The sequence below is a fragment of the Corvus hawaiiensis genome, chromosome 6 (assembly GCF_020740725.1).
Source record: "Corvus hawaiiensis isolate bCorHaw1 chromosome 6, bCorHaw1.pri.cur, whole genome shotgun sequence".
Taxonomy (NCBI): domain Eukaryota; kingdom Metazoa; phylum Chordata; class Aves; order Passeriformes; family Corvidae; genus Corvus; species Corvus hawaiiensis.
In genome coordinates this window covers 32236478-32261818 of record NC_063218.1, presented here as the reverse complement: position 1 = coordinate 32261818, position 25341 = coordinate 32236478, and the positions used below count along the sequence as shown (strand labels likewise).

The 25341-nt window shown below is 37.6% G+C and overlaps 1 protein-coding gene across 4 annotated transcripts in view; it reads left to right on the top strand.

Annotated features, from left to right (window-relative positions):
* FMN1 (formin 1) overlaps positions 1-25341 on the top strand; it is a 188629-nt gene that overhangs the window by 7059 nt on the left and 156229 nt on the right. For 3 of the 4 annotated variants that reach the window (XM_048305987.1, XM_048305985.1, XM_048305988.1), the window contains exon 2: positions 5457-7470. In XM_048305987.1, coding sequence (XP_048161944.1) covers positions 5562-7470 — 1909 coding nt within the window. In that variant the 5' untranslated portion in view covers positions 5457-5561. The remainder of the gene's footprint in view (positions 1-5456; positions 7471-25341) is intronic. The other variant, XM_048305986.1, reaches the window with a different exon arrangement.

Here is a 25341-nt window from a genome sequence, read left to right as displayed (position 1 = left end):
TTTTTTGCTTAATGGACTCTGTCCTGGATTTCCTGATTCTTGGTGTTGGATTAGATTGAACAGAATGATGCAGCCAAAGGTTGCATTTATGGTTAAAAATTGGTTTTGGTATACAAAGCTCTGCATTGTGGATTAACTTAATGACTTTTCACCCTATGTTTTGTGTTATTTCTCTGTTTCATCTGAATTTGTTGGCAAGACTAATATGCTTTAGTACTTCCCTTGTGCTGTTGGATGAGATCTGAAATTTAATAAAGTAGCTCCCTGTCTGGCAGAGACACTATTTTGTATTCCTTAATGCTCTCTTTCCTGGTGTAATTCAGTACTTGTGAAGTTGAGAAAAGCAGTATTTTAAACTACTATTGCTAACAATATGGACTATCGTTCAAACTCTTATACAAATAATTAAATACTCTAAATTTGGTTGGTATTTTTGTGTGTGGTGTTTGGTTTGGGGTTTTTTTGTTGGTTTTGCCGCAATCCAAAAAACACAGTGTAGACTTAGAGTTGGAAAGTTTGTTATGGAATTCTTCTATTTATGTCAAAGCTGCTGGAAGGAGCTGTAATATTTTGCCTTTGTAAAGAAATTATAACTTCTTCTCTTTCTAATGACAATATTTGTAAGTCAAATGAAAATTTGAAAGAACCTTGGAGAAACTTGATGGTTTAGGCAAGAGAAGAAAATGATGGCATTTGTCTCTATTTGTCTCTATCAAATCAGTTGTGCTCAGTAAACAAGTTTTATGGTAGTTTCATTTCAGTGTCTTTGAGCTTGAGATGTGAAGCCTTGGTCTGTTCACATTTTTACTGCCTTTCCTCTACCATGCTTTTTCTTTTGTGATGTGTTAATAATTAGCTACATATCTCAGAAGGTTAGTCATAGTGTGCTCAGAAACAGGTCATCACATAGTAACAATCGGATATTAGGGAGAGCTGGGAAAGTAAGGAATTTCAATTCTGGCTTACTTAAGTGTCAGGGAAAGGAGGAAGACCATCTGTCATGCTGAGAAGTGAATGATGTGTCCTGCTAGAGAGAAGGAACTGTAGGAATGGAGTCATGGGTTTTTAAGAGCACATTTTGAGCAGCATAATGAATGGATGTGTTGGCATTAGACTTTGAAGACCACTGTGACATTTTTTGTTGTTGTTAAGCCAAAAGAAAATCCATCAGCAGAGCAGGTTTTTTTCTCAGCTGCCTATTTAACCATTTCAGCTGTTCTTTCCACTTACTAGCTTTCTCTAAGTAGATTTTTTTTTTTCCTTGAAGCAGTATTTCTCACAACCTGAATCCCACTACTCAGCTACTATGCACTGGAAAGTTGTGTAAGAGAAACTTAGCAGTGATGCTGAAGGTTGTTTTCATTGCTCCATGTTATATCTTCAGTAGTTAAAATTTTATGTTTTCTTGGATTAATGGGCATTCTACTTAACCTGCATTGCCCGAGTGTGGCTTTAATTTACAATATTTCGCTCTCTGTAGTAAGGTTTCCAATGGAAGTAGTTTTATAAACAGATTGCAAGGTGAACAGAAAAGTTGGGGATGAATATTGTCATAACATTTGAAATTCCTTAACCAGTTTCTTTCCTTGACATAATTCTCCTGATAGTTTCTCATAATGCTTGTGCCTGTAGAGCAGGGAGTTCACTTCTTTCTTTGTTTACTGATGGAAGATTATAAAAAAGGTTGAATGAGATGAAGTTAAAATGTTTTCTTAGTCATAAATGTATCTACTAGTAGAAATAACCTTCAAAATACCAATAAACAGTGCCTTGCATGGTATCACATTATCTTTTAAATCAATGAAAGTTTTAATACAGAATATGTCATTGGGGTAATAGTTACAAAGTGTCCTTTTTGTTATTGCTATTGTTACTATTACTGGGGTTTTTTCTAATAACTCACTTTTAATATTTAATTTCAAAGACTTCGTAAATTTTTTCATTACAAGGAGGTGAGTTACGTTCTACTCACAGTGATTCTACATTTTTATGTGTCAATATGTGTGTACCAAACCCATTGTTTAGTTTGGTGTAACTAAGAAGATATTTAATAGGATGTAGCCTTTATACTAGGTTCAAACTGGCATAAGTTTGTTATTCAAAGATAATATCATTTTTAAAAAAAAGAAAGTTCAATATATTTGTCTATTTCTAACTGAAAAGGAGCTCTTAATTTTAATCATTTTTGCAATATGATTCAAGGAGAGCTGTAGGTCTCATTTCAATAATACAATGATTCAGAACTCAGATTAGATTGGGGGAGCTGCTTGGTTTTTGGGAGGGGCATAGCTCAGCAAATCTGTGCAGCCGAAACAAGGGCTAGCTAATCCTTTTATATACACATATTGTCTTTTGTCGCAAAGAAACCCCAAACCAAAACCATGCATGTTACCAAGAATAATGTGTTCTACAGAATGGGGCTGACTTGAAGCTGGTAATATCACAGATGTCATTTGAGGACACAAAATTTGATCATAATGTCTGGGTCTATAGCTACTGGGTCTATAGTTTCAATTATGCTATTTCCTAAGGGGTGTTCAGTACTGCTTGACTGAAGAATGAGTAGGATTAAGACAGCTCCTAATATTTCTGTATGCAGACCACTCTTGATTGCATCTGCTGGTGACACACACACACCTAGTGACTGCACGATCATTCTATGCTAGAAGAGCAGCACAGCTGGAGACGAGGAAGACTGGTAAGGCAAGAGGTCAGGCTGCTTTTTTAGGTAGTCCTCAGCCTTGCCTGTGTCTCGAACTCCAGACTCACATAATGAGTTAAAACAAGAATGAAACAGGAAATAGAATGGCATATTTTTCTCAGAAGCTCTTACAGATCTATGAAACAACAAGCCAGTCTTCAACAGAAGTAATGACTAAAGGTTTTGCACCTTCCCTACCACTTCTTATACTTGAACAGTATTCTGAATCATGCCACTCAACTGTTAACTGCTGGTGAACAGAATTAAGAAGCTCATACAGCTCTCATGGAAGATTGTTCTTACTGTAGTCTTCTCTCATTAGGATCTCTCCTCTGTCATCAAGGATTATGTGTACTTGTTAAGAGCTTTGCTGGCATGAAGAATGATACTACTCAAAGTAAATGGAAAGTTTGAAACTATGTAGAAAACATTAGAAACAGATGCAATTAAATCACTGCAATAAATGACTGCTTGTTGATGTTTTGGGTAAATCCTGCTTGATTCTTACAGTTAGGCTTCACTCATTATTTATAATAGGTTATGGGCATCATTATAAAATGATACCTAACTCTGCATAGTAAAAACTGATACGATACTTCTATATTTTTGGACCTCAGCAAAGCTTTCAATACTGCTTCTCACAATATCCTTCTGGACAAAATGTCCAGCACACAGCTGGATAAACACACCATGTGATGGGTGAGTAACTGATGGGTGGCTCACGGGTCAGGTGCAAAGGGTTTTAGTAAATGGAGTGACATCAGACTGGGGACCTGTCACTAGTGGGGTTACACAGAGCTCTGTCCTCGGCTCTGTGCTCTTCAGCGTCTTCATTAATGACTTGCATGCAGGACTAGAAGGGATACTAAGTAGGTTTGCTGATGACACTAAGTTGGGAGGACCTGTTGACTCCCTTGGGGGCAGGGAGGCCCTGCAGGGAGACCTCCCCAAATTAGGGGACTCGCCAATCTCCAACCCTATGAAGTTCAACAAGGGAAAGTGTCACATTCTGTACCTGGGATGGGGCAACCCTGGATGTATGGACAAACTGGGGAATGAGGGGCTGGAGGGCAGCGCTGTGGAAAGGGACCTGGGGGCCCTGGTCGATGGCAAGTTGAATGGCAGTCAGCAGTGCCCTGGCAGCCAGGAGGGCCAAGTGTGTCCTTGGGGGCATCAAGCCCAGCATTGCCAGCCGGGCAAGGGAGGGGATTGCCCCTCTCTGCTCTGCACTGGGGCAGCCTCACCTTGAGTGCTGGGGGCAGTTCTGAGAGCCACAGTATAAGAATACAAAGCTACTAGAGAGCATCCAAGGGAAGACCATGAAGATGGTGAAGGGTCTGGAGGGGAAGCTTTATGAGGAACAGTTGAGGTCACTTGTTTTGTTCCACTTGGAGGAGATACCTCACTGCAGTCTTCAACACCCTCATGAGGGGAAGCAGAGGGGCAGGTACCAATCTCTTCACTCTCATGAACAGTGTCAGGACTTGAAGAAATGGCATGAAGCCGAGTCAGGCGAGGTTTAGGTTGTATATCAGGAAAAGGTTTTTCACCCAGAGAGTGACTGGACACTGGAAGAGGCTCCCCAGGGCAGTGGTCACAGCACCAGCCTGCCAGAGTTCAAGAAGCATTTGGACAACGCTCTCAGGCACAGGGTGTGACACTTAGGGTGTCCTGTGCAGGGCTGGGAGTTGGATTTGATGATCTTGATGGGTGCCTTCCAAATCAGCATATTCTGTGATTCTGTGAAATATGTTACATAGTAATATGACAGCTTCCTTTTAACTACTGTTGCCTAAGTTTGACTCTTTTAAAATTAAGAAAAGTTCTGTTGTATTTATGCTTTTTCAGTTGAAAACTGAAATACCTGCATTTTTCAGTGTAGGAGCAGGTGCTCTCCAGCTTTTTGTGCTCTTGGGCTTTAGGTCTTTCCTTGATGCTTATGCATTTCCTAGTGACTTCAGACTTCTCCACTTTAATTGTGGTAGCAGAATTCCTTCTGGATAAAAAACAATTTAGTTCTCAAAAGGAGCAAACAAACTTCTATTATGTATCCAAAGAATGTAAATATATCCAATCTGTAGGAAGAAAATACGTGATGAAAAGAATAGGAAATAAAAACGATCAATCAATCTGCCTATAGAAGCGCAATTACACTCTTGCATGTTGATTCAAAATAGCTTTATATAGTACCTGTATGCTAGCCAAGCAAGCAGAACCTATATTTTTTTCTTATTCCAAGTTTTCTTGATGTCTTGGCAGTTCCACAGAATAGTACAAGAAGAAAATATTCAGCCTTTTTTATTTTCTAAAAGTTTTCTTGGTAAATAAAGCAGCAAGACCTAATTACATTGTGATGGTGTTATGCTGGTGGTTGTGCTGAGTAAAAAGGCAACAGGCATGCTTGAATGGTTCTTTTTACTAAATGTTCAGCAACAAGTTAACTTTTAACAGAGCTCAAGAGATTCCACCATTCAAAAGTAAAGTCTCTTTGAAATGGGTGTTTTAGTGACCGTCTTGTGGCCAGATGGAACAACATTGACTGAGAACCCTGGAGACAGAGGGATGATGTATGAGAGAGAAAGATTGTGACTCCAACTATGAGTGTTAGCAGTGTCATCCTTTTTGTGTCAGATTTTCAAGGTAAAAGATTTGTATCAGAAAATACTGAGAGAAGATTGTGCTTCTGCAGGCTTGTTATTTGTCATATTAAATTTGCCACAATCAAGTTTGACAGGCTTCTCTTTATTTTTTCCAGCAGACAATATTATTGTTGAAGATTACTCAGATGCCTTCCGTCCATTCCCTGCCTCACATGCTATGTCATGCAAGCTTTGGAACACTCAGAACATAATTTAAATGAATGACTAATTTGGCAAACATAATGGAAGGCACGCATACCGTCCTTCAATTGCACAAACCCATTATGGAGCTTTGTTACATCAGCTTCTATCATCCAGAGGGGAAAGTCAGAGGATTCACTTACAAGGGCTCTGTAACTCTGGATAGAACCAGTAAGCGTTTCTGTAGCTGCTATCAAGTAAGGGAGAGGTTAGACATGGACCTGAGAGAACAGCCATATGAAAACTTTGGAGATATTATTTTCAAGCAAACTACCACAAAAGACCTTCTCAATGACCTGTACAAACTAACTGCTGAAAAGGAAAAACTGTTATCCAGTGTTTGGAGATCGCATCATATTCCGGACCTTAAGGCAGGACATCAGGAGGAAAAGCGACAGGATGCTTCCAGAGTCCTGAAACGTAGAGGTGATAATTACTCCAGTCTTACACATCAGCAGGAGGTATTTCTGGATTCCACAAAGAGAGGCAGTTTGAATCACAAAAAAATGAGGAAATACAGAAGGAAAGAGAGCTTTGAGGAGATCAGCCACCGGAAAGAGGGAAAAAAGATACATGAACATCTCTTTTTACTGAGTACACAAGACATGCAACAGAAAAATAAGAAGATGGTCTCCACAAGACTTCCTACTAGGAGTTATCCCAGTTCCTTTTCTCCCTCCAGCTGGCTGACAGTAAAAGGTAAGGATAATTTACCAGTAGACAATAGAATACAACCAGAAAGGTGGACAGAAGAGGGGTATTTTCTTAAGAGCAACAAGACTGTGAAATTGGATGCTGACTTACCAAGTTCTAGCTCAAAAGGCATCAATGACGTTGCAGTTGAACTGATGGATAATGGAGAATGCATTCCTGAAGTTGCCAAGGTACAGCAGAGGATCACTTTGGTGAAGTCATCTCTGTGCAGTCTGTCTAACAAACTTGGGACATTAAGTAAATCTGCAGCTGCTAAAAGCTTGAAAAGTAGCAAGTATGCTGAGCCAGTATGCAAGGAGAAACCAGGAATCACAGTTGTTGCTGAAGTCCAGGATTTAGACGCTTGTATTAAAGAAGTTACCAACCCCCCTGCAGAGTCTTTACCTGATTCTCACAGAGATAATGAAACCATTTCTCCTGTTCTCACAACAGCACATAACGAGTTTATATCAAGAACTAATGTATACTCCGTAGATGAAGCTGCTGGAGACTCTAATAACAGTGTGCTGCAGGAAAAGGAGGAAGACAGCTCTGGTTTGCAGTACAAAGCAGAGAGAGTGCACATTACTGATGAGTCATGCAACCTTGTGGGAGCAGTTAATAAAGCTCTCCTGAAAGTTATCCGGAGCGACAGTTTAGATGAAGCTGCAGAATGGAAGAGACTGCAACAAATTACAAGAGTAGACAGAAACCTGCCAGGCTCACTATATGAGAAAAGGACCACGGTATCCCGGGGAAACAGCAAGCATTTATTTTTGAACCTGCCTACAAATGAAAGTCCTGATATTCCTCAGACAAGTAATAATCTTAAACTGGAAGAGAAAAGGCTGCATTCACCCCCATTAGCAGCAGTGAGTAATGTTTTTAGTAATTCATATTCACTATCTAACTCACACAAACAAATGTCACCTATTCCTTCTCCGTTATCTTCAAGACTGCCTAGCCCGCAGCTGCATCACCGGATCCTCCCGTTACCAGCACAGAGCACAGAGGACGAATCTATGTTCAGTGACTATGGTCATGGAAGACATGGTGCTATAAACTTCTCCTTCAGTGATTTGGAGCCACAGTTTTATCTGAAGTTTTCTGAACCTGGAGAATTGGGATTTGCCCCCAGACAACGGGGCCTACATCAGAATGCGACTGCAGGACATTTTGAAAAGTGTGCTGTGCAAGAAAAATTAACTACTCAGACACAGCAGAATTTCTGTCCAGGTAAGTCCTATTTCATACATTTTTAAACTAATAGAATCAACCAAGCATGAAAGTGTTGGCATGTTTTCTGGGTTTGCTTGTTTTTAGTTTGTTTAATACTAGCTGTTAATAATGAATATGTTAAATAAAAAAATATTTTTCACTACTTAAGGATTGGGTGAAACGCTGTTGAATTTTTTAAACAAAAGTTACAGCTATATAAGATTTCGAGATGCATTTTTATGTCAGCTTATTTTCAGTCCTATTGTTAAACTCTTAGCCAAAGTTAATGAAAAATCTTTCTGTATAAAATTAAAAAAGTTCACATGCTTATTTTCCTGCTTTTCCTGTGCTGTGTTCTAGTCTTTCAAAATGTTATGGTAACATTTATCCTCTAAAATGTTCTTTTTGGTTGTTGGGCTTAACTGATAGAACATTTTCTGAACAAGCTGACTTACAGTGCCTTAAGTGTAGGACTGGTGCTTTGACCATTTAGCTACAAGAGGTCGATGTAAATTCTGTAAGAAAAGGCTTGTTTCTAAAATGATTGCATGCAGGAGTCATGTTACAATGTATTTGAGTACAGTGCATGGGTTTATTTATAAAGATATACTGTGTAAAAATGCATAATTATATGACATACTGAATAGCTATCTTTGTTAGCTGGAACATCAACATCTATGCCCTTCATTTTTAACTTAAGAAACAGGAAGGCTGGAGAACCTAATTCTACAGTGGTCTAGGTATGGCTCAGACTGCTCCCTCTGTCTTGTAGGGGAGGCTGGCAGTGCAAAGTGACACGAAAGGGGCATTCCAAAAGGGAGGTGTGTACAGATGTGAAACCATTACCTTAGCCAGAGGGTGTTGAATACTGCCTGTGAGATTTGCATTCATGCCTACTTCTAGAAGTTGTGTTAGTTCTGCTCAAGACTAAATGAAATTCAAAGTATTGTTTGGTGAGTTGACAAGGCTGAAAAGATGGGTGCTATGCTCTTGTTCTTTCATTCCTTTCCTGGTCCCTGTTGTGCTGTGCTGTCCTACCCCTCTCATTACTTCTTGTATTCGTCATACCTTTTGGTGAGCTGGTTTAGCTGACAAGGCCAGCAATTTCACCCCTTTATAAGACTAAAGTAGCACAGCAAATCTTTTTCTCTCTGTTTTACATTAGTATCTTTTTCTCTCTGTTTTACGTTAGTATCTTTTTTATTAATGTATTATTTAGAATTATTGGATGTGGAACTGTACCTATTGTGCTGTACTCTTGTACTGCCTTTGCCTGGGACAGAGTTAATTTTCTTTACAGTAGCTTGTATGGGGCAGTGTTTTGGATTTGTGATGAAAACAGTCTCGATCACACAGGGATGTTCTAGCTTGTGCTGAGCAGTGTTTGCACAGCATCAATCCCTTCTCTGTTTCTCACTCTGCATCCCCCCAGTGAATAGACATGGGGCTGCACAATGGGCTGGGAGGGGACACAACCAGACAGATGACCCAGACTAACTAAAGAGAAATTCCCTGCCACATAACGTCATGCTCAGGAATAAAAGCAGAAAGAGGGGACTTTAGAGGGGTTAGCCATCTTTTGCTTGGGACCTGGCAGGGCATCAGCCTACTCATGGGAGGCGGTGAGTGATTGCTGTAGCATCACGTGTTTCATTTTTTTCTTCCCTCTTTTTCCTCCAGTTGTTGGGGTTTTTCCGTGCCTCTTCCCCCATGCCATTTGGGGGAAGGGGGGAGGGAGGGAATGAGTCTCTCTGTGGTGTTTATTTGCCCACTGGGCTTAACCCACAATGGTTTTACAAGAAACAAAACAACATGCATACATACTAATGGCATCTGTTGGCTGAAAATCCTACCTATTAAGCAGAAACATCTTTGTGAAGAGAAGAAAAGCAGACAAGCCTGATTTTAGTTCTTGTTTACAGTAACCTGGCAACATTAATACAGACAGAAAATATCACAAGTTTTTTGGGGTTTTTTTTTCCATTTTCAAGTATGATTGCATGCCAGCATTATTACTGGCGTGCCAGAAAATCTGTGACTTTAAGGAAAAATTCCCTGTTTTGCTGGCATATAATAGTGTAGGTATGTCTCTGGGTCTGGGATAATCTGACTTCCCATTTCCATCTGAACCAGGGGTGGAATCATTCATATTGACAGAGCATTTGGAATACCATTCTTCTGTAAACAGGCAGAATGGTAACTAACTGACTGTAGTTCATTGAGACAAATAATGTATCTCCAATTTTAGTTAATGTAAGTGATATTAAGATTTACAGTTATAAACTTGCACTCCTGGTTTGATTCTTATCAGATTCCTCCCATGTGTGAAGAGCAGAATTCAAGACTATTTTTCAGATTTTTCTTCAATGCGGTGTTATTGTGAAATGCTTTCTTTCAATTCCAGTCTGTTATTAAATTGTGTAAGTATCTACAATGACTCTAACAATTATGGAGAATTTTGGTCAACTTTTTGTCAGTCAGGTTGATTGAAGGATTTGCCTCATGGCAAAAATGATGGTCTTTTGAATGGCTTTTCAAAGTTTATTGCTGCCACAGTATGCACTAATTCTTCCTGAAAAACTTTTGGAGCCTTTTGTTACCTGTGTAACTTTGTATTTGGAAAATTTAATGAATTAGTTAAATATCCTAATTTATTAGTTTAAATTACAAAGTGGACTCATCATAGAGTCTACACATAATTTTAATTCCCTTTTCTTATTGTTTGTAATCATGATTCTTTGCACTCTTTTTCCATAATTGGAGAATATTCCTGCAGTCAAAACTGAAACAACTAAGGCAGAGTGCCCTTACTTCTGTACTTCCACTTTTTCTCAAATTCAGTTTCTTTATAGATATATAGATACATATATGGCACGTATCTTACAGTTTCATTGCACAAAGTTGTATTAGTAGTTAATTTGAAAGTGCAGTTTACTGGATCTTCTTGTTGAAGTGCAACTATTGGCCATGGGAATAGGCCACCGTTTTCATCTTAGTAAGTTAATAGTTAACTGGGAATAATTTATAGTTGAACAATAATTATTTGGCAATTTTCTCTGAAGGTGGGACGGGGAATTAAAATTCCTGTATTAGCATGTAATAGTTCTATTTGAATTATCAAATTCTAAGAAAAAGCTTTAGAATAACAAATAAACTGCTCAGTTACATGCAGCAAAAGCAGAAGTACAAACACTAAAATTTCTCATAGAATGACATTTATTAAATCCACAGAAACATATTTCTTGCATTTCTGTACAAAGGTCTTTCTACTCTAATATGAAGTACATCATGCTTTTGTAGTCCTGGGGAAGCCAAGCTTGCTTTTGAAAAGATTTTCAATGTATCTAAATATCTGTCTCAGGGAAAGATTTTCTGAGACCTTTTAGTTCCTGTCACTGTTTCTCTCCCCAGTGGTTCACAGCAGTAGAAAAAACTAGGGAGAAAATTTTCAGAGCTATTGTATTAATTTAGTACTGAATGACACCAATATGCTGTTTTACTAAGTATTGTCTGTAAGAGGAAGAAGTGATATTTTTAGCAGCTATTGAAGTGAATTTGATTCAGAGCAGGAAACCTAAAAATCACTGACATAGCCTCCAGAACAGTGACTGGTGACTGCTTTGAGTCAGGATGAGAGTGGGAAGGGTCATTCACCACACTTGCTGTTACAGGTTTTACTCCTAATGTGGAAAAAAAGAATAAAAATCTGCCAAGTGGGAATGGTGAAAGCAGGAAAGGGAACAAATGAGAAGGATGATGTTACCCTATCCCTAACCAATGAAGAATGCTCTTTTTTTAGTATCTAGTAGTTGTGAAGGAAGAAGATACCCAGAAAACACAGAGATCCACAGTTAGTAGGACTGTAGAGAAACGAAAACAAACTTGGAGTAGAACTGAATGATTAAGGTTTGTGTCTGGTAAAATGGCTGAGATTTACGGGACTGAAAAGACAGGCCCATTCTCTTCCTACTCTCTTCCTTCTTCCAGCAAAGGCCTCCTCTCTTCACTTTTCCTCCTCGTCTCTGCAACAACTTTGGTGTTCTTCTTGCTTTCTGGTAATCATTAAGCAAGCTGAAAACTGAGCCAGCAAGGAGAGAGGTGAGCAGCTTTGGCTGGTTTAGTGAGATGAACAGTTCAAAGTGGCCTGAGGAAAACCACAGCTAGGATGAGGGAGGACATGCAAATGTGGCAGAAAGGACAAGAAAGCAAAACCACCCCCAAAATCTCAGTTGCGTCCCAAGACTGGAAGCCAGAAGGCTGGCTGGGGCTGGCTAAAACAGGAGTTGTTAGGAGTGGGAAATGAGGTGAATCAAGTTGGATGAAGATATGGAGGGACTGATATTCTGAGTGGGTGCTATTAATAGTGAAGCAGGAAGAACAAGCGATGGAGGACAAGTGAGAAAGGGGAGCTCTGAGTAGAGAATGTTACTTTGGCTAGGATAGACAACATTTATGGAGTATGACAAAGCAAGAACATGGCTGATTGGAGATGAGATAATTTTTATTCTTGTTTTGCTGGGAAAATCTGCAAAAGGAACTGTAACCATTAGAATGTACATTATGGATATAAATCTGTCTGACTTGCTGATGGTCCATAAAGTCAGTGTGCACTACCATGAAATTTTGGAGATGCAGAGAAGAGAAGGGAGGAAGAAAAAGAAAAGTGAGGTAGAGTTCTGATTTTAAAGTCTTCAAAATTACAATGTTTATTGTGTCATAGGGAAGGCATCTTAACCGCTGGAAAAGGTTGCTGAATATAAATTTTTAAGATTATTTCTCAAATAATTTTCTTTAATTGACTATTTAAATATGTGTACCTAAGAGTTCTTTGTAATATATTCTAGATGTAACTGTAGAAGCATCTATCCCTGTCCCTGCTGATTATTAGATGGAGAACGTTGTGTTTGCTTGTTTCTGCCAGTGAGAATTTTATGGCAGCAGCAGTTCACTTTCCATTAGAAAGAATTGAAAACAAAAATTCTGGTAGTTTTGTGTGGTTGTCAAAAATCATGCAGTACCATTTGGAAACATGCCAATTGCTAATGGCTATATCTGGCAGATCAATCTGGCAGTCTTAAAATATAAAAGTACTTTAACCTATAAAAAACTGTTTACTATGTAGATAAATACTTGAATAAGTATTATTCTTAAATTGGTATAAGATTCTATTTTAATCCTCAAAGATCTTGAAGGGAGTGAAAAGCACAAAATGATACTTTCAGTTTGATAGTTCACTCCTTGGTGGCTGGAGAAAGAATGTTCGTATTTGTGCTCTAAGAGCTGCCCTGCTCCTTAGGTCTCTCAACAGCCTGCTGAAACTGGGTTATCCCAGTTTTCCTGCATTCATTTCTGTTTGCAGTGTAAACATAGCTTACTTCCATGTGAACAAGAACACTCAGATTCTACAAGTAGTTACACAGTCTATAGTTCTACACGTCTGTTTAAATTCCCAGCATTAAAGTAGGTGAGAAACTATAGTTTTGGCTTTGGTTGGGTGTATTAACTACAAAATAATGAATCTATTGCAGTGCCAGTAGACTTGTAACTGAAAAAATGGCATACATTTTACCCCAGATATTTAATGAAGATAGCAAAAAAAATAATATCAAGGTACTATTTGGATATTATTTTGTCTTTTCCTAAATTAAGTAATTCTTTAAGCTGAAAAGGGACAAATAGAGTCACTTAAGAGAAATTCAGTAACAAGACCTTATGATGTGTTCCTGAACGTGGTTTTGGAAAATGAAGTTTCATATAAACAAAACTCTGTTTGAAGGCTATTATAACAGGAGACAGATTATATTATAGTGTTTTTGATGTTCCTTTCATAGGGAAGGGAAAGGTTTATAAATATCTTCTCTAATTGAAGTGGTTCAGAGAATTGCTAGTTAGCATTTTAAAAGCACTATAGTGTTCTGTCCACAGTAGGTATGCACTTCATGAAATAAGTTTGCATATGGATCACATGGAAAGATGATGCATAGTTTCTCACAGGTAATTCACATGAAAGTAATATACATGAGTGTGTTGCTTCACAAAACCCATCTTATTCAGAATAAATGTTCTTTGAAGATGCTATAAAGGAGTTAAGAATTAAAAGACTGGTGTAAGAAAAGAATTAAAATAAAAAAGAAGAGAGAATTAATCATAGAATCACAGAATCATTTAGGCTGAAAGGACCACTTGAGATGATCTAGTCCAACCCTCTGCTCAGGCAGGGTCACCTAGAGCAAGTTGCCTGGGCCTGTGTGCAGTAGGGTTTTTTAATTTCTCCGAGAATGAGGACTGAATAACCTGTCTATGCAACCTGTGTTAGTGCTTGGTCACTCTCACAGTAAAATAGTGTTTTCTTTCATTCAGGTGGAATTATGTAAATTTTCAATTTACCATCTCAGTGTTACAAATATCATTAACTTGTATTCTAAACTTGTTTCTTTTTGCCCAGTGTGTCTCTAATATCCTATGGGAATTGTGTTACCTACAGACTCAGTGTGGCTAAATCAGAGTTAATTATTTCTGAAGAGCTTTCCAGATATTGGATTTTTGAGTCATAGTGAATAACACCACTATCCTGACTGTTGCTTAGGTCTGTAAGATAGATACCGTCTTTGATAAGGATTTCTCTTGCTCCTTCTGTACACAGTTGCAGGTTGTATCTAAATTCTTTCCTGTTAACTTTGCATGTTCTTTCTAGATATGTAATCTTGCAAGGTTTGCTAATTGTATGTCCAACTAAAATTATAGTCACTACATAGCTGTTTAATGGATCTTTGTTTTCCTGTTATATCCAATGCAGTTACTCATTGTACACTATATTGTGATTGCTTTTGAGGACATCATCCTGTATTCTCTGCTGAGTCTTATTACACATGGTAACGATCATTATACTTCATCCCAGTGAAGCCAAAATCTTTTTGTACCAGTAGGAACAAAATAAGGCAATGCTGCATTGAAACGTAGACTTACAGCAGTTTGAAATGTACATAGGCAGGACTGTAAGTTCAAGACATGGTCTCTGAGTTAAAAAGACCCTCTGAAGACTGGCCTTGGTAGATTCTGTGAACAAATAGCTCCTGTTTTAGTTGAATGACTTCTCAGCATGATATACTTAAGCAAGAGTTATATTTTCTTCGCTCTTTGTAACATGTGACTCTTCAGTCAAAGGCAGTCAGTGAGGGGAAACCATGTGAATTAAACCGGAATGGAAAACCAGAGACAGCTTAATGTTTTATGCAGGTCATAGATTAACGATTTTCTGTTTCATGGGGGGAGAAAAGGCCAAAACATTCCTTCTGGTTTACAGTTTGTGCACTCAGTTTAAAAGACTTATTGTAATGAAATGGACTTCTTTTCTCATCAGTATAAAAAGAATTTCTTGAAGTAAAATACTGGGATAATGTGGTAGTTGTTGTTTCTTAAATCTGTATGTATTCTGTTGGCCACTTGAAATAAGTTGATAGAAATGGCTCAGCTGAAATTTTTCTTGATGGATCAGAATGATATATAAAGTGAGATCAGATTCAAGTATTTATCTCTGTAAGTATGATTTAATAATGTATTTAGAAATTTTTAAAATCTCTAATAGCTACCATTTCGTATTTTGTCTCTGAAAAAGTGACATAACACCAAATCCAACTTGTAAAAGTGGTGAAAAATTCTGCATACTCCTGCTAAAAATATACTTTAAAATACTGAAAATTAATAAAGATGCAATTTATGTGCTTGGGGGTATCCCATACCAGTAAATAATTTTGAATAGTATTTCATTATTTAGATGTGACATAAATCTATAACAATACATTTAAATAATACCTATAAGTAATGAATATTATTTATGAGTCATAGCATTAAAATAGTGCACCTAGTGGTTTAATGAGTTATTTAATTGTGTGTCAGAGTTATTTTTCTTTGGGCTTAGATTATGAGTACCCTTGCGTTTAGATTATGGTGGCTTCTCAATTGCTCCAAATGTTTATGATTTTTCAAGACCATATTCAAAGATCTCTTCAGGCTTGTGTGTTTTCTTGCTGGGATCAACAAGGTAAAAATAGGACAGAGAAAGTAGAGGTGAAATGTTGAGAACTGTTGGATGTGTTTTACATGAGGAATTTTAAAGGCTATGGGAAATTAGTCTTTACCAGAACAAGAGGTGAGTAAAGAAGGAAATAGAAATAATTCACAGTCCCTCACCTGAGTGACAGTCTCTATATACTGCCACTTATAGTGTCCTGTGTGATAAAGATTCCAGTGCTTTGTAATTTTCTACTTTTTTTTTCACGTACACATTTTGGAACAGTAAAATGGAAAGTGCTGTGTTTTTTTCTTATAAGGTTTGCTTTTACAATGAAGAGGCATATGGGACATTTTTGCATTCTGAATACAATGAGCCTCTCTGAAATTGTCCTAAGCAATCACTTAGCATTTCTTTGCTGTCAAAAATTTAATGATTTTTGACTTGGGTAGTTCAAAACTACCAAGATTAAGGGTATAACTGATGAATGGTTTAGCTAACCATGTTTGCTCTCACTTTTCTTGAATATGTTGGAAAATTAAGAGGGAAAACATGTTCTAAAAAAATCTGACTTTATGGGAAAAGGTATTCTGAGTTTCTGCTCTGTAACATTGTCAGTAATTTTTGTATTTGTTTGTCTATATCGTGAGTAAAACTGTTTATTGATTGTTACCGCTGTAAATCTGAACCTGTTAATTCACCAAAACCACCAAATATTTATGAATATAAAATAATTCTTATTATGTGTACAAAATGAAGTAAATTGATTCTTGTTCTCTAAGCTTCAGTGTTTCTATTACAGAAACATAAGTAAAACTAACAGTAGTAGTGTAGTACAGGGGAGTTATTAAAAGTTATTATGTCTATGAGTGCATGAACTTATTTTTGAGCCATAAGTTGCAGAAAAGCTAAAACTGGTAGTTCCCATCCTTTTAATCCCTAGCACTTCACATTTTTCAGCAGCTACGCTAGTGGCCATAGGAAGCCCTGCCAACTGGAGGGCACACCCTCAGTTCCCAGCCTGCTCCCAGCAGCTTTAATTGTTACTATCTGCAAAATACCAGGTGCTCTCTGTGACCCAAGATGTTAATTGTGCTGCCTCATATACATAATTTGTGTATGGGATCTGATTCATATTGTCAGTGTACTTAAAACAAATAGCTTGATTTCCATGTCCAGAGAAACTGAACACTGCAGCTGCTAAGGCAGGCATATTTAAAGCCTGCAGAGTTTTCTTAAGCATATTGTGGTTAATTAGGAGCATTAGTCAGCAGTAGTCATTCCAAGATCTTTGGGGAAATTACTCAAAAAATGGCTTCTTTTATTTTATGCAGCACTGAAGTTGGTGGTTTTGTAGTCCCTCAACTAACATTTTGTTAACATATAGTTGAGTCTGATAGTTATTGTTACAGAAGTGAAATCTAAATCTTAGTTGTTTGTTGGAGAAAGTGAAATTTTGGGATTTTTTTTTTCGGTGTTAATTTTATTTAAGACATATATGTATATGACCTGTAAAGCAGCTGGCATTGAGCCATTTCATGTCACAATAACTAAAATTTAGAGGTTATCTTTCTAAGTTTCTTCTAGAGTATATATTTTTGTCAATAATATAGTTATCAATATATTCTAAACTTGTGCATATGTTCACTAATTTCTGATTTTTCAAAGAAAAATTTGTTTTGTCTTAAAGTAGTCAAGTATGAAAAATATATTGAAAAAGTTATTAAAATAAAAACTACTCAATTTTGGAGAGTGTATGTTTTTAAATAAACTTATATTAAAATATAATTACAGTTATACATAATGTAATATTTATATACAGTTATGTATACATTTTTCAATAGACATTACAGTTTAAACTTTGATAGTTAATACTAAGTCATGACAGTCAGATTTTTTCTTCTTTTTGGAAAATGCCAGCTTTCACAGAACTAAAATTAAAAAAAAGAAAACTCCAAACAAAAATTTTTTTTCCAGAAGTAGCAGCCTTCTGAAAATTATTTTCCAGGTGAATAATAAACTCCAACTAATATACCAAGAACAGAAGATGGCAATATATCTTTTTGCATAGGCAAAAAGAATAGTCTTGTACAAAATCTAAGTACCTATTTATAATGCTTTTGTACCCTAATTTCTTCTTATATGCTTCTTTCATGGGATATGGACCTAATAATTTTTGTACTAGTTTACTACAACAGATTATTCTTTAAATCTGACACATAGTGAAACTGTAATTTTAAGTATTATAAGTAAGATAAATACCACTATATAAATTCCCAGGTATTTTTTACATTTTTTTTTCCTGGTGATTTATTTGTATTCCACTTTTATACTTACTTATGCAAGTTATACTTAGTTATGCAAAAATGAAAGATGTTTGTCATCCAAAGATGGGAAGAAAAATGTTAGGATGTACTTTTTCAGGTTTTCACTTTTTTCGAAAATCTCTTACTTTTTAGCCTTCTGTTTTGTCTTGTCATCTTATCTTTAGTATGAATGGCAGTGTTCCATTTCAATGTTTTTCTAATATTATGGAAAAAGAAATCCTAATTTTGTTGCTTAGTTTGTCAGTCTTTATCCAAGTTGCGAGTTTTTCCCCAGTCTGTGGATTAGTAAAAGAGGCCATACCTAATTAGTCCAAAGAGCCCTGTTTTTCATCCCATCAGGCACTGAATATTTGTCAAGTCCTTTTCATCAAAGTGATTGGATAACATTTAAACTATTTCACCTTGCAACCAAAACAAAAGGTTTGTTTCCATTCTATTCAGATTTTGGTTGCTTGTAAGAACTTCAAATTTAAGGGCTTTATTCTAAAGTTAGCAGAAAATAAGCTGTAGTTTGAAGCTATTTCAGATTTCCAGGGTGACACAAACTTTGTGAGAGATCTCTCTTTTGTAAGAGCTACCTTTGAGATAGCTAAGTACAGTGAGAAGACTTTATTTTGTAACTCCTCCAAAGTGAAATACTTTTTATCCAAAACAGGCAGAAGCCTGAGTTTGTTGGTTTGGGGTTTTTTTAAAGTAAATTAAATAGGTGAGAATTTTCCCCCTATCTTCCATGGTATTTCTATCCATAAAAATTGACTTTCTAGTCCTATTTTTTTTCCCCTCTGCATAATTGTATTTCACTTACAGTTATGTGGATGCTTTGTATGAGAGGAGTCACAGAGGGTGTGTTTGTATGGCATGTCTGGTCCACACTAGCCACCCACTGCATTTCCAGTTTGGTCTATGAGACTCATCGGATGGATACGCAGGCAGTTCAAAGAGAAGCCTGAGCTTGAACAGTTCTTGCAGAGTTGCAGGTGCTAAGATATGTTTGCACAGACTTCCTACATGTATCAAAATCTCTATGGCATGGCTGCTGTTACATAGCTTCTCTCCCACCAGTGAGTTGTCGTCATTCCATTCTTGTGGCACAGAGCAGGGACCTGAAACTTTCCTCCTGTGGGTTAGGTGTGACTGTAGGCTCAAAGGGGATTTCAGGCTACAAGCAATGCTGTGACATAGCCTGGGCTTGAGGCATTAATAATGTGGAGGGTCAGTGAGACAGAGCATAAAAGCAACTTCAATTAACTTTGTAAAGTCAGTTGCAGCTCTGTCATCAGAGGGTTGAATTCTCTTATGTGTAATTTATTGAAATTGATATTAAATGTGCAAATGGAGATGACAGCTGGGTGTTCCAGCAGAACAAATGAAAGGTTTCTTGGAATTCAGGTCTGCTTTAGCAGCTTTGGCTACTAAAAACAACATCTAATGATACTAATATTTAAATAGTCATGCCTTTGAATAGTCATGGAAATATTTCCACCCATCCTCTTGGTGATGTATAGTAGCATGCTGCTTTGCTTTCTTACTCAGTAGTCATCCTTAAAACACTTCCACACCCCCTTCATCATGTCTTCTTTATTTCCATTACTTTTCTTCATCTGACTCACACTCTCCTATCTGTACCTTTTGAAACAAGCTCATACTTTGCTTGTTCACATAAAACGATCTCTTCCACCCTTTTCAATGTGCTGGGCAATTACCTGCAAGATCATTTCACAAATGAAAGGAAGGAATGCTGAATGTCACCTTCTTATTGCACAGGATCTTCAGAATGGATGCCAAATTGTGCAGAATGGAAAAAGCACAGTTTTAGGTGCCCTAGGGTGTCTGAGGCACGGACATAGATCTGGCAAATCCAACCCGGAATGATCCACACCTTTGTGGACTGGAATAAATTAATTTTGCTATCTAACATTCATTTAGGCAACTGAGTCCAAATAATTGTATTGTAAATGATGTCTCAGCTTTTTATTGCAGCAATGTTGTTGACTTCATATAGCCAAATTATTAAAAAATGGATTTATTCCTTCAGAAAAAAAAAAGTATTTTTTAAGAATGCATTTGAATTTTGGTCTAGACTCTCATTGTACATTTTGGTGCTTTGTAGTCTGTCTTCGTTCATTGTTCTAAAAATTGAACTCTGTTTAACTCTGTATTCTTTCTCCTGGGAGCTACCTGTATTTCTGTATTACATTTCTACTTAAGTATAATTCAGTCATTGTCTCTGTGTCAGTGCAGGAAGGCACTTCATTTGAATTTTCACCATAAAACTTAACAGACTATGTTGGGATTTTCTGGAAAATGATTTTATGGTCCTCAGCCCACAGATACAACATCCTCTTTTTTTAAATCATAATAGGAAAATTGATGAAGTGAGACTAATTGTACTTCTTGGTGACCCAAGTATAGGGTTCAGGAGGACAAACCTTAGAGGTCTTTGGCCAGTATGCAGAATCTGCATAACAGGTTTACTGTTACAATAAAACTATGAGCACAGAAATAAAAGGAAGTTATGCTTTTCATTTGGTTCCTTTGGCATCTACATGTTGAAGATGAAAGAATTGTAAAATAGGAAGTATATCTTTCATATGAATCAGAAATATGACCACTAGCATTTTGCTGTCACATTCCTGTAGTGGTGCGCTTCAGAATGGCGTATGTTATCAGTGTGCCTTGAAAGAGAGAGCCACCCTTTTCAAGAACAGCCCTGAATGCAGGCTTAACTCAAAGCAAGATGGAGAGCATATGCTTATGATTGATTTAAATAGGAATGCTTTCCAAAACAAAATTATGTGCTAGATGGCCAACACTTGTGAAGTTGTAATTTTATATTTAAAGTAAATGTAATAATACTGGCAGCCTTGAGGTTGCTGGATTGCAGTAGTGACTGGTATTTATATCTGGTTCATTAGCAAGCCAGTGAAAAATTCTATGTGACAAAAATCCATTTGGATAATGAGCCACCTTTTAATTAGGCTCTGAACTTGCAGAAGAATACAGCTTATTTTTTTCCTCAGTAGCGTAATGTAACTGCATAAAACACTTGCAAAAGTGAATTGAATGACAGAAAAATTTTCTAGTGGATTAAGCAGACCACTTGTTAGGTACTTAGACATCTAAGGCTTTGTTTTGCCAGACCAAATTGAGGCCAATAAAAAGGTCTAGGTTAGATAATGAAGAGTGTTTTCTTTTGTAATAGAACACTTTGAGTTTAAGAAAGCCTTGATAAAGCTGAGATGCTTGTGGCTTCTTCTGGTGGTTTATACAGTTATTTTGACACGCAAGTGTTACTGAACATGCATGTAGTATCTTGCAGATGTTATACAATCAGCCATACACTGAAAAAATGTCTTTCCCAAAAAAGTACTTAAAGAGAATAAAAAGCTGTCTCCAAATTTGTCTAGTTTTAAAGTGTAGATGTGTCAGAGTTGAGACTGTGAAATGTTGCTTGTCATTTTGGCAGATACTTGTTAAAATATGAATAAATACAGACTGTATTAAAAAGAAATGTAGGTGGTAACTAGTAAAGTTCTAGCTCTTTTTTTTTTGCATCATTTCTGCTCTGCAGTTTTTAGATTGCTATAATTAGCCAGTCATATACTGAATCACACTGTAAAACAGAGGAAATGAGCGGTGTTGAGAGGTAGTTGTTCTAAAGTATCACATTTCCTCATGACTTCTGAAACCTCTTCCATTGTGCTGTTCGCCTTTCATTCCCCTCTTTATCCCAACAGTTAACCAAGTCCTAGTCAGTCTTCATCACTAACTGTAAATTCAGTATTTCTGTGCCTGGGGATGCATATCCTGATATCCAACCTGACCTCTTGGAAGGTCAGGAATACTGCTCTAGCCAATGAATATCATATCATGATATTTGGGGAGAAGTGCTGTGAAGAACTGTAGAAAGCATTTACTGAGTAGTAAAAAGGCAGGTGAACTTGAAGGAAATAAATAGGAAGCCATGCACAAACCCCCCCTACAATTTCGCTTCATATATAAAATGAAGCCAGCCATTTCCTTCCACAAATGAGAACTTTGAATCTTGACAGATAGTCCTATGTAAATATGTGTTGAAAACTCAATAGCTTGCGCAAGAAGCAAATTGGAAATTTTTGGAGAAGAAATAACCCCCAGAAACATTATTTCACTTTATGAAATCTAGTGCTCTCAAACTTCAGATATCTGTCCGTTCTCATTCTCTGTCTGAAAAGTATATGGTAAAACTGGGTCATGTTAAGGAAAGGACAACAGGATATTTTAAAGTACAGAAGAATTGTCTTTAGCCTGGGACAAAAACCCTAAAGATAACTGGCAAGATGTATGATAGAGATTGTAAAACTGAGTGGCTGAAGAAGTTGGATAGGGCTGCATTTTTCTCTCTCTCTTTCCTGTTTATCAATTGAAGTGCACCAAAATGTTGACGGTGGAATAAATGTGGTAAACGTACACCATCTTCTTTGAGTGCAGATTTTTCAGTTGGCAGTCGTTTTTCACAGTTGAAGAGAGGTCATTCATGGATGCCACTGTAATTTAATCTTGAGCTCACATGCTATTCATATAGAGTACATCTCAATACGTGTTTACAGAAAAACCCAAGATGCCAGGAAAAGCATAAAGAGAAAGTTTGAACTTTAAATTTATACAAAGGAAGTTAAAATACTTTAAGCAATCTATTACCACTTCCACACCCCCATGTTTTCACAAGTAACAGTTTCTATATAGGTGACATAATTTATTTTCAGAAGTACTGTTCACCTCTCATTTCTTGTGAAATCTATGAAAGTAAGGAATATTCAGCAGCGTTGAAAATAGGAAAAAGTGTAGAGTGGTTGTGGACTAAGTACCAAAGAAAAGGAAATTATTTTTAAAAAATTAATTAATTAAGAAAAAAAAGCCTGTGGATTGTTTTTACTTTTAACTGATTTCTTGTCCAATGTCTAATACAGTGAGCTTGTGATTAGCCTGAGGCAAGTGGAGCTTTGGAAAGCTATAAATAAAATAAAAGCATGGACAATATACAAAAAATGTAAAGTAGGCCATTCAGTATTGCCATTTAAGTTTAGAGGTAAGAAGAATACAAGGCAATTTGAGTGACACAGCTCAAATTCTTATACAAGTGCTGACTGGAACTGCGAAGAACACTTCTCAGTGCTCCATGGATATGGTTATACTTCTTTCCTGAGGTTTTGGATTGAAGCCCATTTGTGAGTCATGGTATGCTACAGTAAAGATAATTAAAGCTTATTTAATTGAGAGTTGACTGAGTGTATACAAAAATTCTATCCTAATCAGAATATTTTTCCTTGGTCATAGGACTTGGACATTGATGAAAACTCAGAAAATTTGTGGGATTGGTGATAAGTTCCCTTTGCTCAGTCATCCAATTTTCCTAAGGCTGTAAAAGTTAGTATATGTCTGTCTATGCCATTAACATTACTACTTGATAGTGCTTCGACATCACAATGCTAATATTTCATTAACAGAAGCGTAGCAGGGCTTTGGAGTTTCTGTAAGCTCACGATGCACTAAAGGCATTCAGAGATACTTGCATTAGAAAAAAGTCAGCTGAATCGTTTGAAAATGTATGTGATGTTGACCAACTTAGGTTCATCATGACCCTGCCAATAGTAGCATGGGGTGTACAATGCCAGACTTACAAAGAGTGTGAACTAAGGTAATCTCTGTTTGCTACTGCCCTCTTGCTGAGATATTACCACTCAAGTATCTAACCACTGCAGAAAGGTCTTCACTGCTTGTTTTCTGTCCCTGTCTTAGTTAAGCAGAAAAAGTAGGTATCAGTTGCCACAGAACATGGGAAATAACATAGCTGTAGATCTTTAGGACATGAATTATGAAATAATTTTAGGTGTCAGATTTATTTCTTTTATTATTGGCTGTAAATATTAATGTGTCTGCTTTTGCAGAAGAGGATGGAGATTCCTTAATGACTCTATTGTGTGATCCTACCGTTGCAAAAATGCATTTTTACTTGTCGTGGATGAAATTTTTCAGTTACTAATTTAGAATCATAGAATTGGTTAGGTTGAAAGAAACCACTAGGATCATTGAGTCCAGTCATTAACCCAGCACTGCCAAGTCCACCACTAAGCCACGTCCATTAGTGCCACATCTACATGTTTTTTAAACCCCTCCAGGGATGATGACTCAACCACTCTCTTGGGCAGCCTGTTCCAATGCTTAACAACCTTTTCAGTGAAGAACTTTTTCCTAATAACCAATCTAAGTCTTCCCTGGTGCAACTTGTGGTCATTTCCTCTTGTCCCATTGCTTGTTACTTGTGAGAAGAGAACAAGCCCCACCCTGCTAGTACCACCTTTCAGGCTGTTGTAGAGAGCAATAAGGTCTCCCCTGAGCCTCCTTTTCTCCAGGCTAAACAACCCCAATTCCCTCAGCTGGTCCTCACAGGACTTGTGGTCAAGACCCTTCACCACCCCTGTTGTCCTTCTCTGGACATGCTCCAGCACCTCAATGTCCTTCTTGTAGTGAGAGGCCCAAAATTGCCCACAGAACTTGAGATGTGGCCTCACCAGTGCAGAGTACAGGGGACAATCACTGCCCTGGTCCTGCCGGCCACACTGTTGCTAATACAGGCCAGGATGCCATTGGCCTTCTTGGCTACCTGGACACATGCTGGCTCATGTTCAGCTCCGGACAACCAGCAGGCCAATATTCTTTTCTGCTGGGCAGCTTTCCAGCCACTCTGCCCCCAGCCTGTAGCACTGCCTGGGGTTGTTGTGACTCAAGTGCAGGACCCGGCACTTGGCCTTGTTTAACCTCATACCATTGGCTTCACCCCATTGATCCAGCCTGTTCAGATCCCTCTGCAGAGCCCTGTTACCCTTCAGCTGATCCTGCCCAACTTGATGTTATCTGTAATCTGTCTGAGAGTGCACTTGATCCCCTCATCCAGGTTGTTGATAAATTTATTAAATAAGACTGACCCCAATACTGAGCCCTGGAGAACACCACTCATCACTGGCTGCCAGCTGGATGTAACTTCCTTCATGACCACTCTGGGCCTGGTCATACAGCCTGTTATTTACCCAGTGATGAGTGCACCTGTCCAAGCCATGTGCTGCCCGTTTTTCCAGGAGAACGCTGTGGGATACAGTGCCAAGGGCTTAAGTATAGTCCAGGTTGATTCTGCACAGTCACAGAATGTTACCACTCTCACTCACGAAAATGCATATGTTAAAGCAGTCTGGACAGCACTAGGAAAGAGGTTAGAAAAGGAGAGACTAGCTGTCAAATCCTCACTACATCTCTTAGGTTCTGCTAGATTGGTCATAAAACAGGTGATCCTTTTGCTGCAAAATCTTGTGCATTGTGTATGAATGTTAAGCAAGATTGCTGCCCATTTTCCTTGTTCCTTGATTTTCAGTATATTTTGGGCTGTTGTGTGTCTTCCTGTTGGATAAAAGGCAGAAGACTGTCACATGTGATGCAATGTTATTCCAAGAGGAGGAGAAGGAAGAGCACAGGCTATGAAGGCCACGTTCATTCTCCTATTATCACATTTCAGACTTT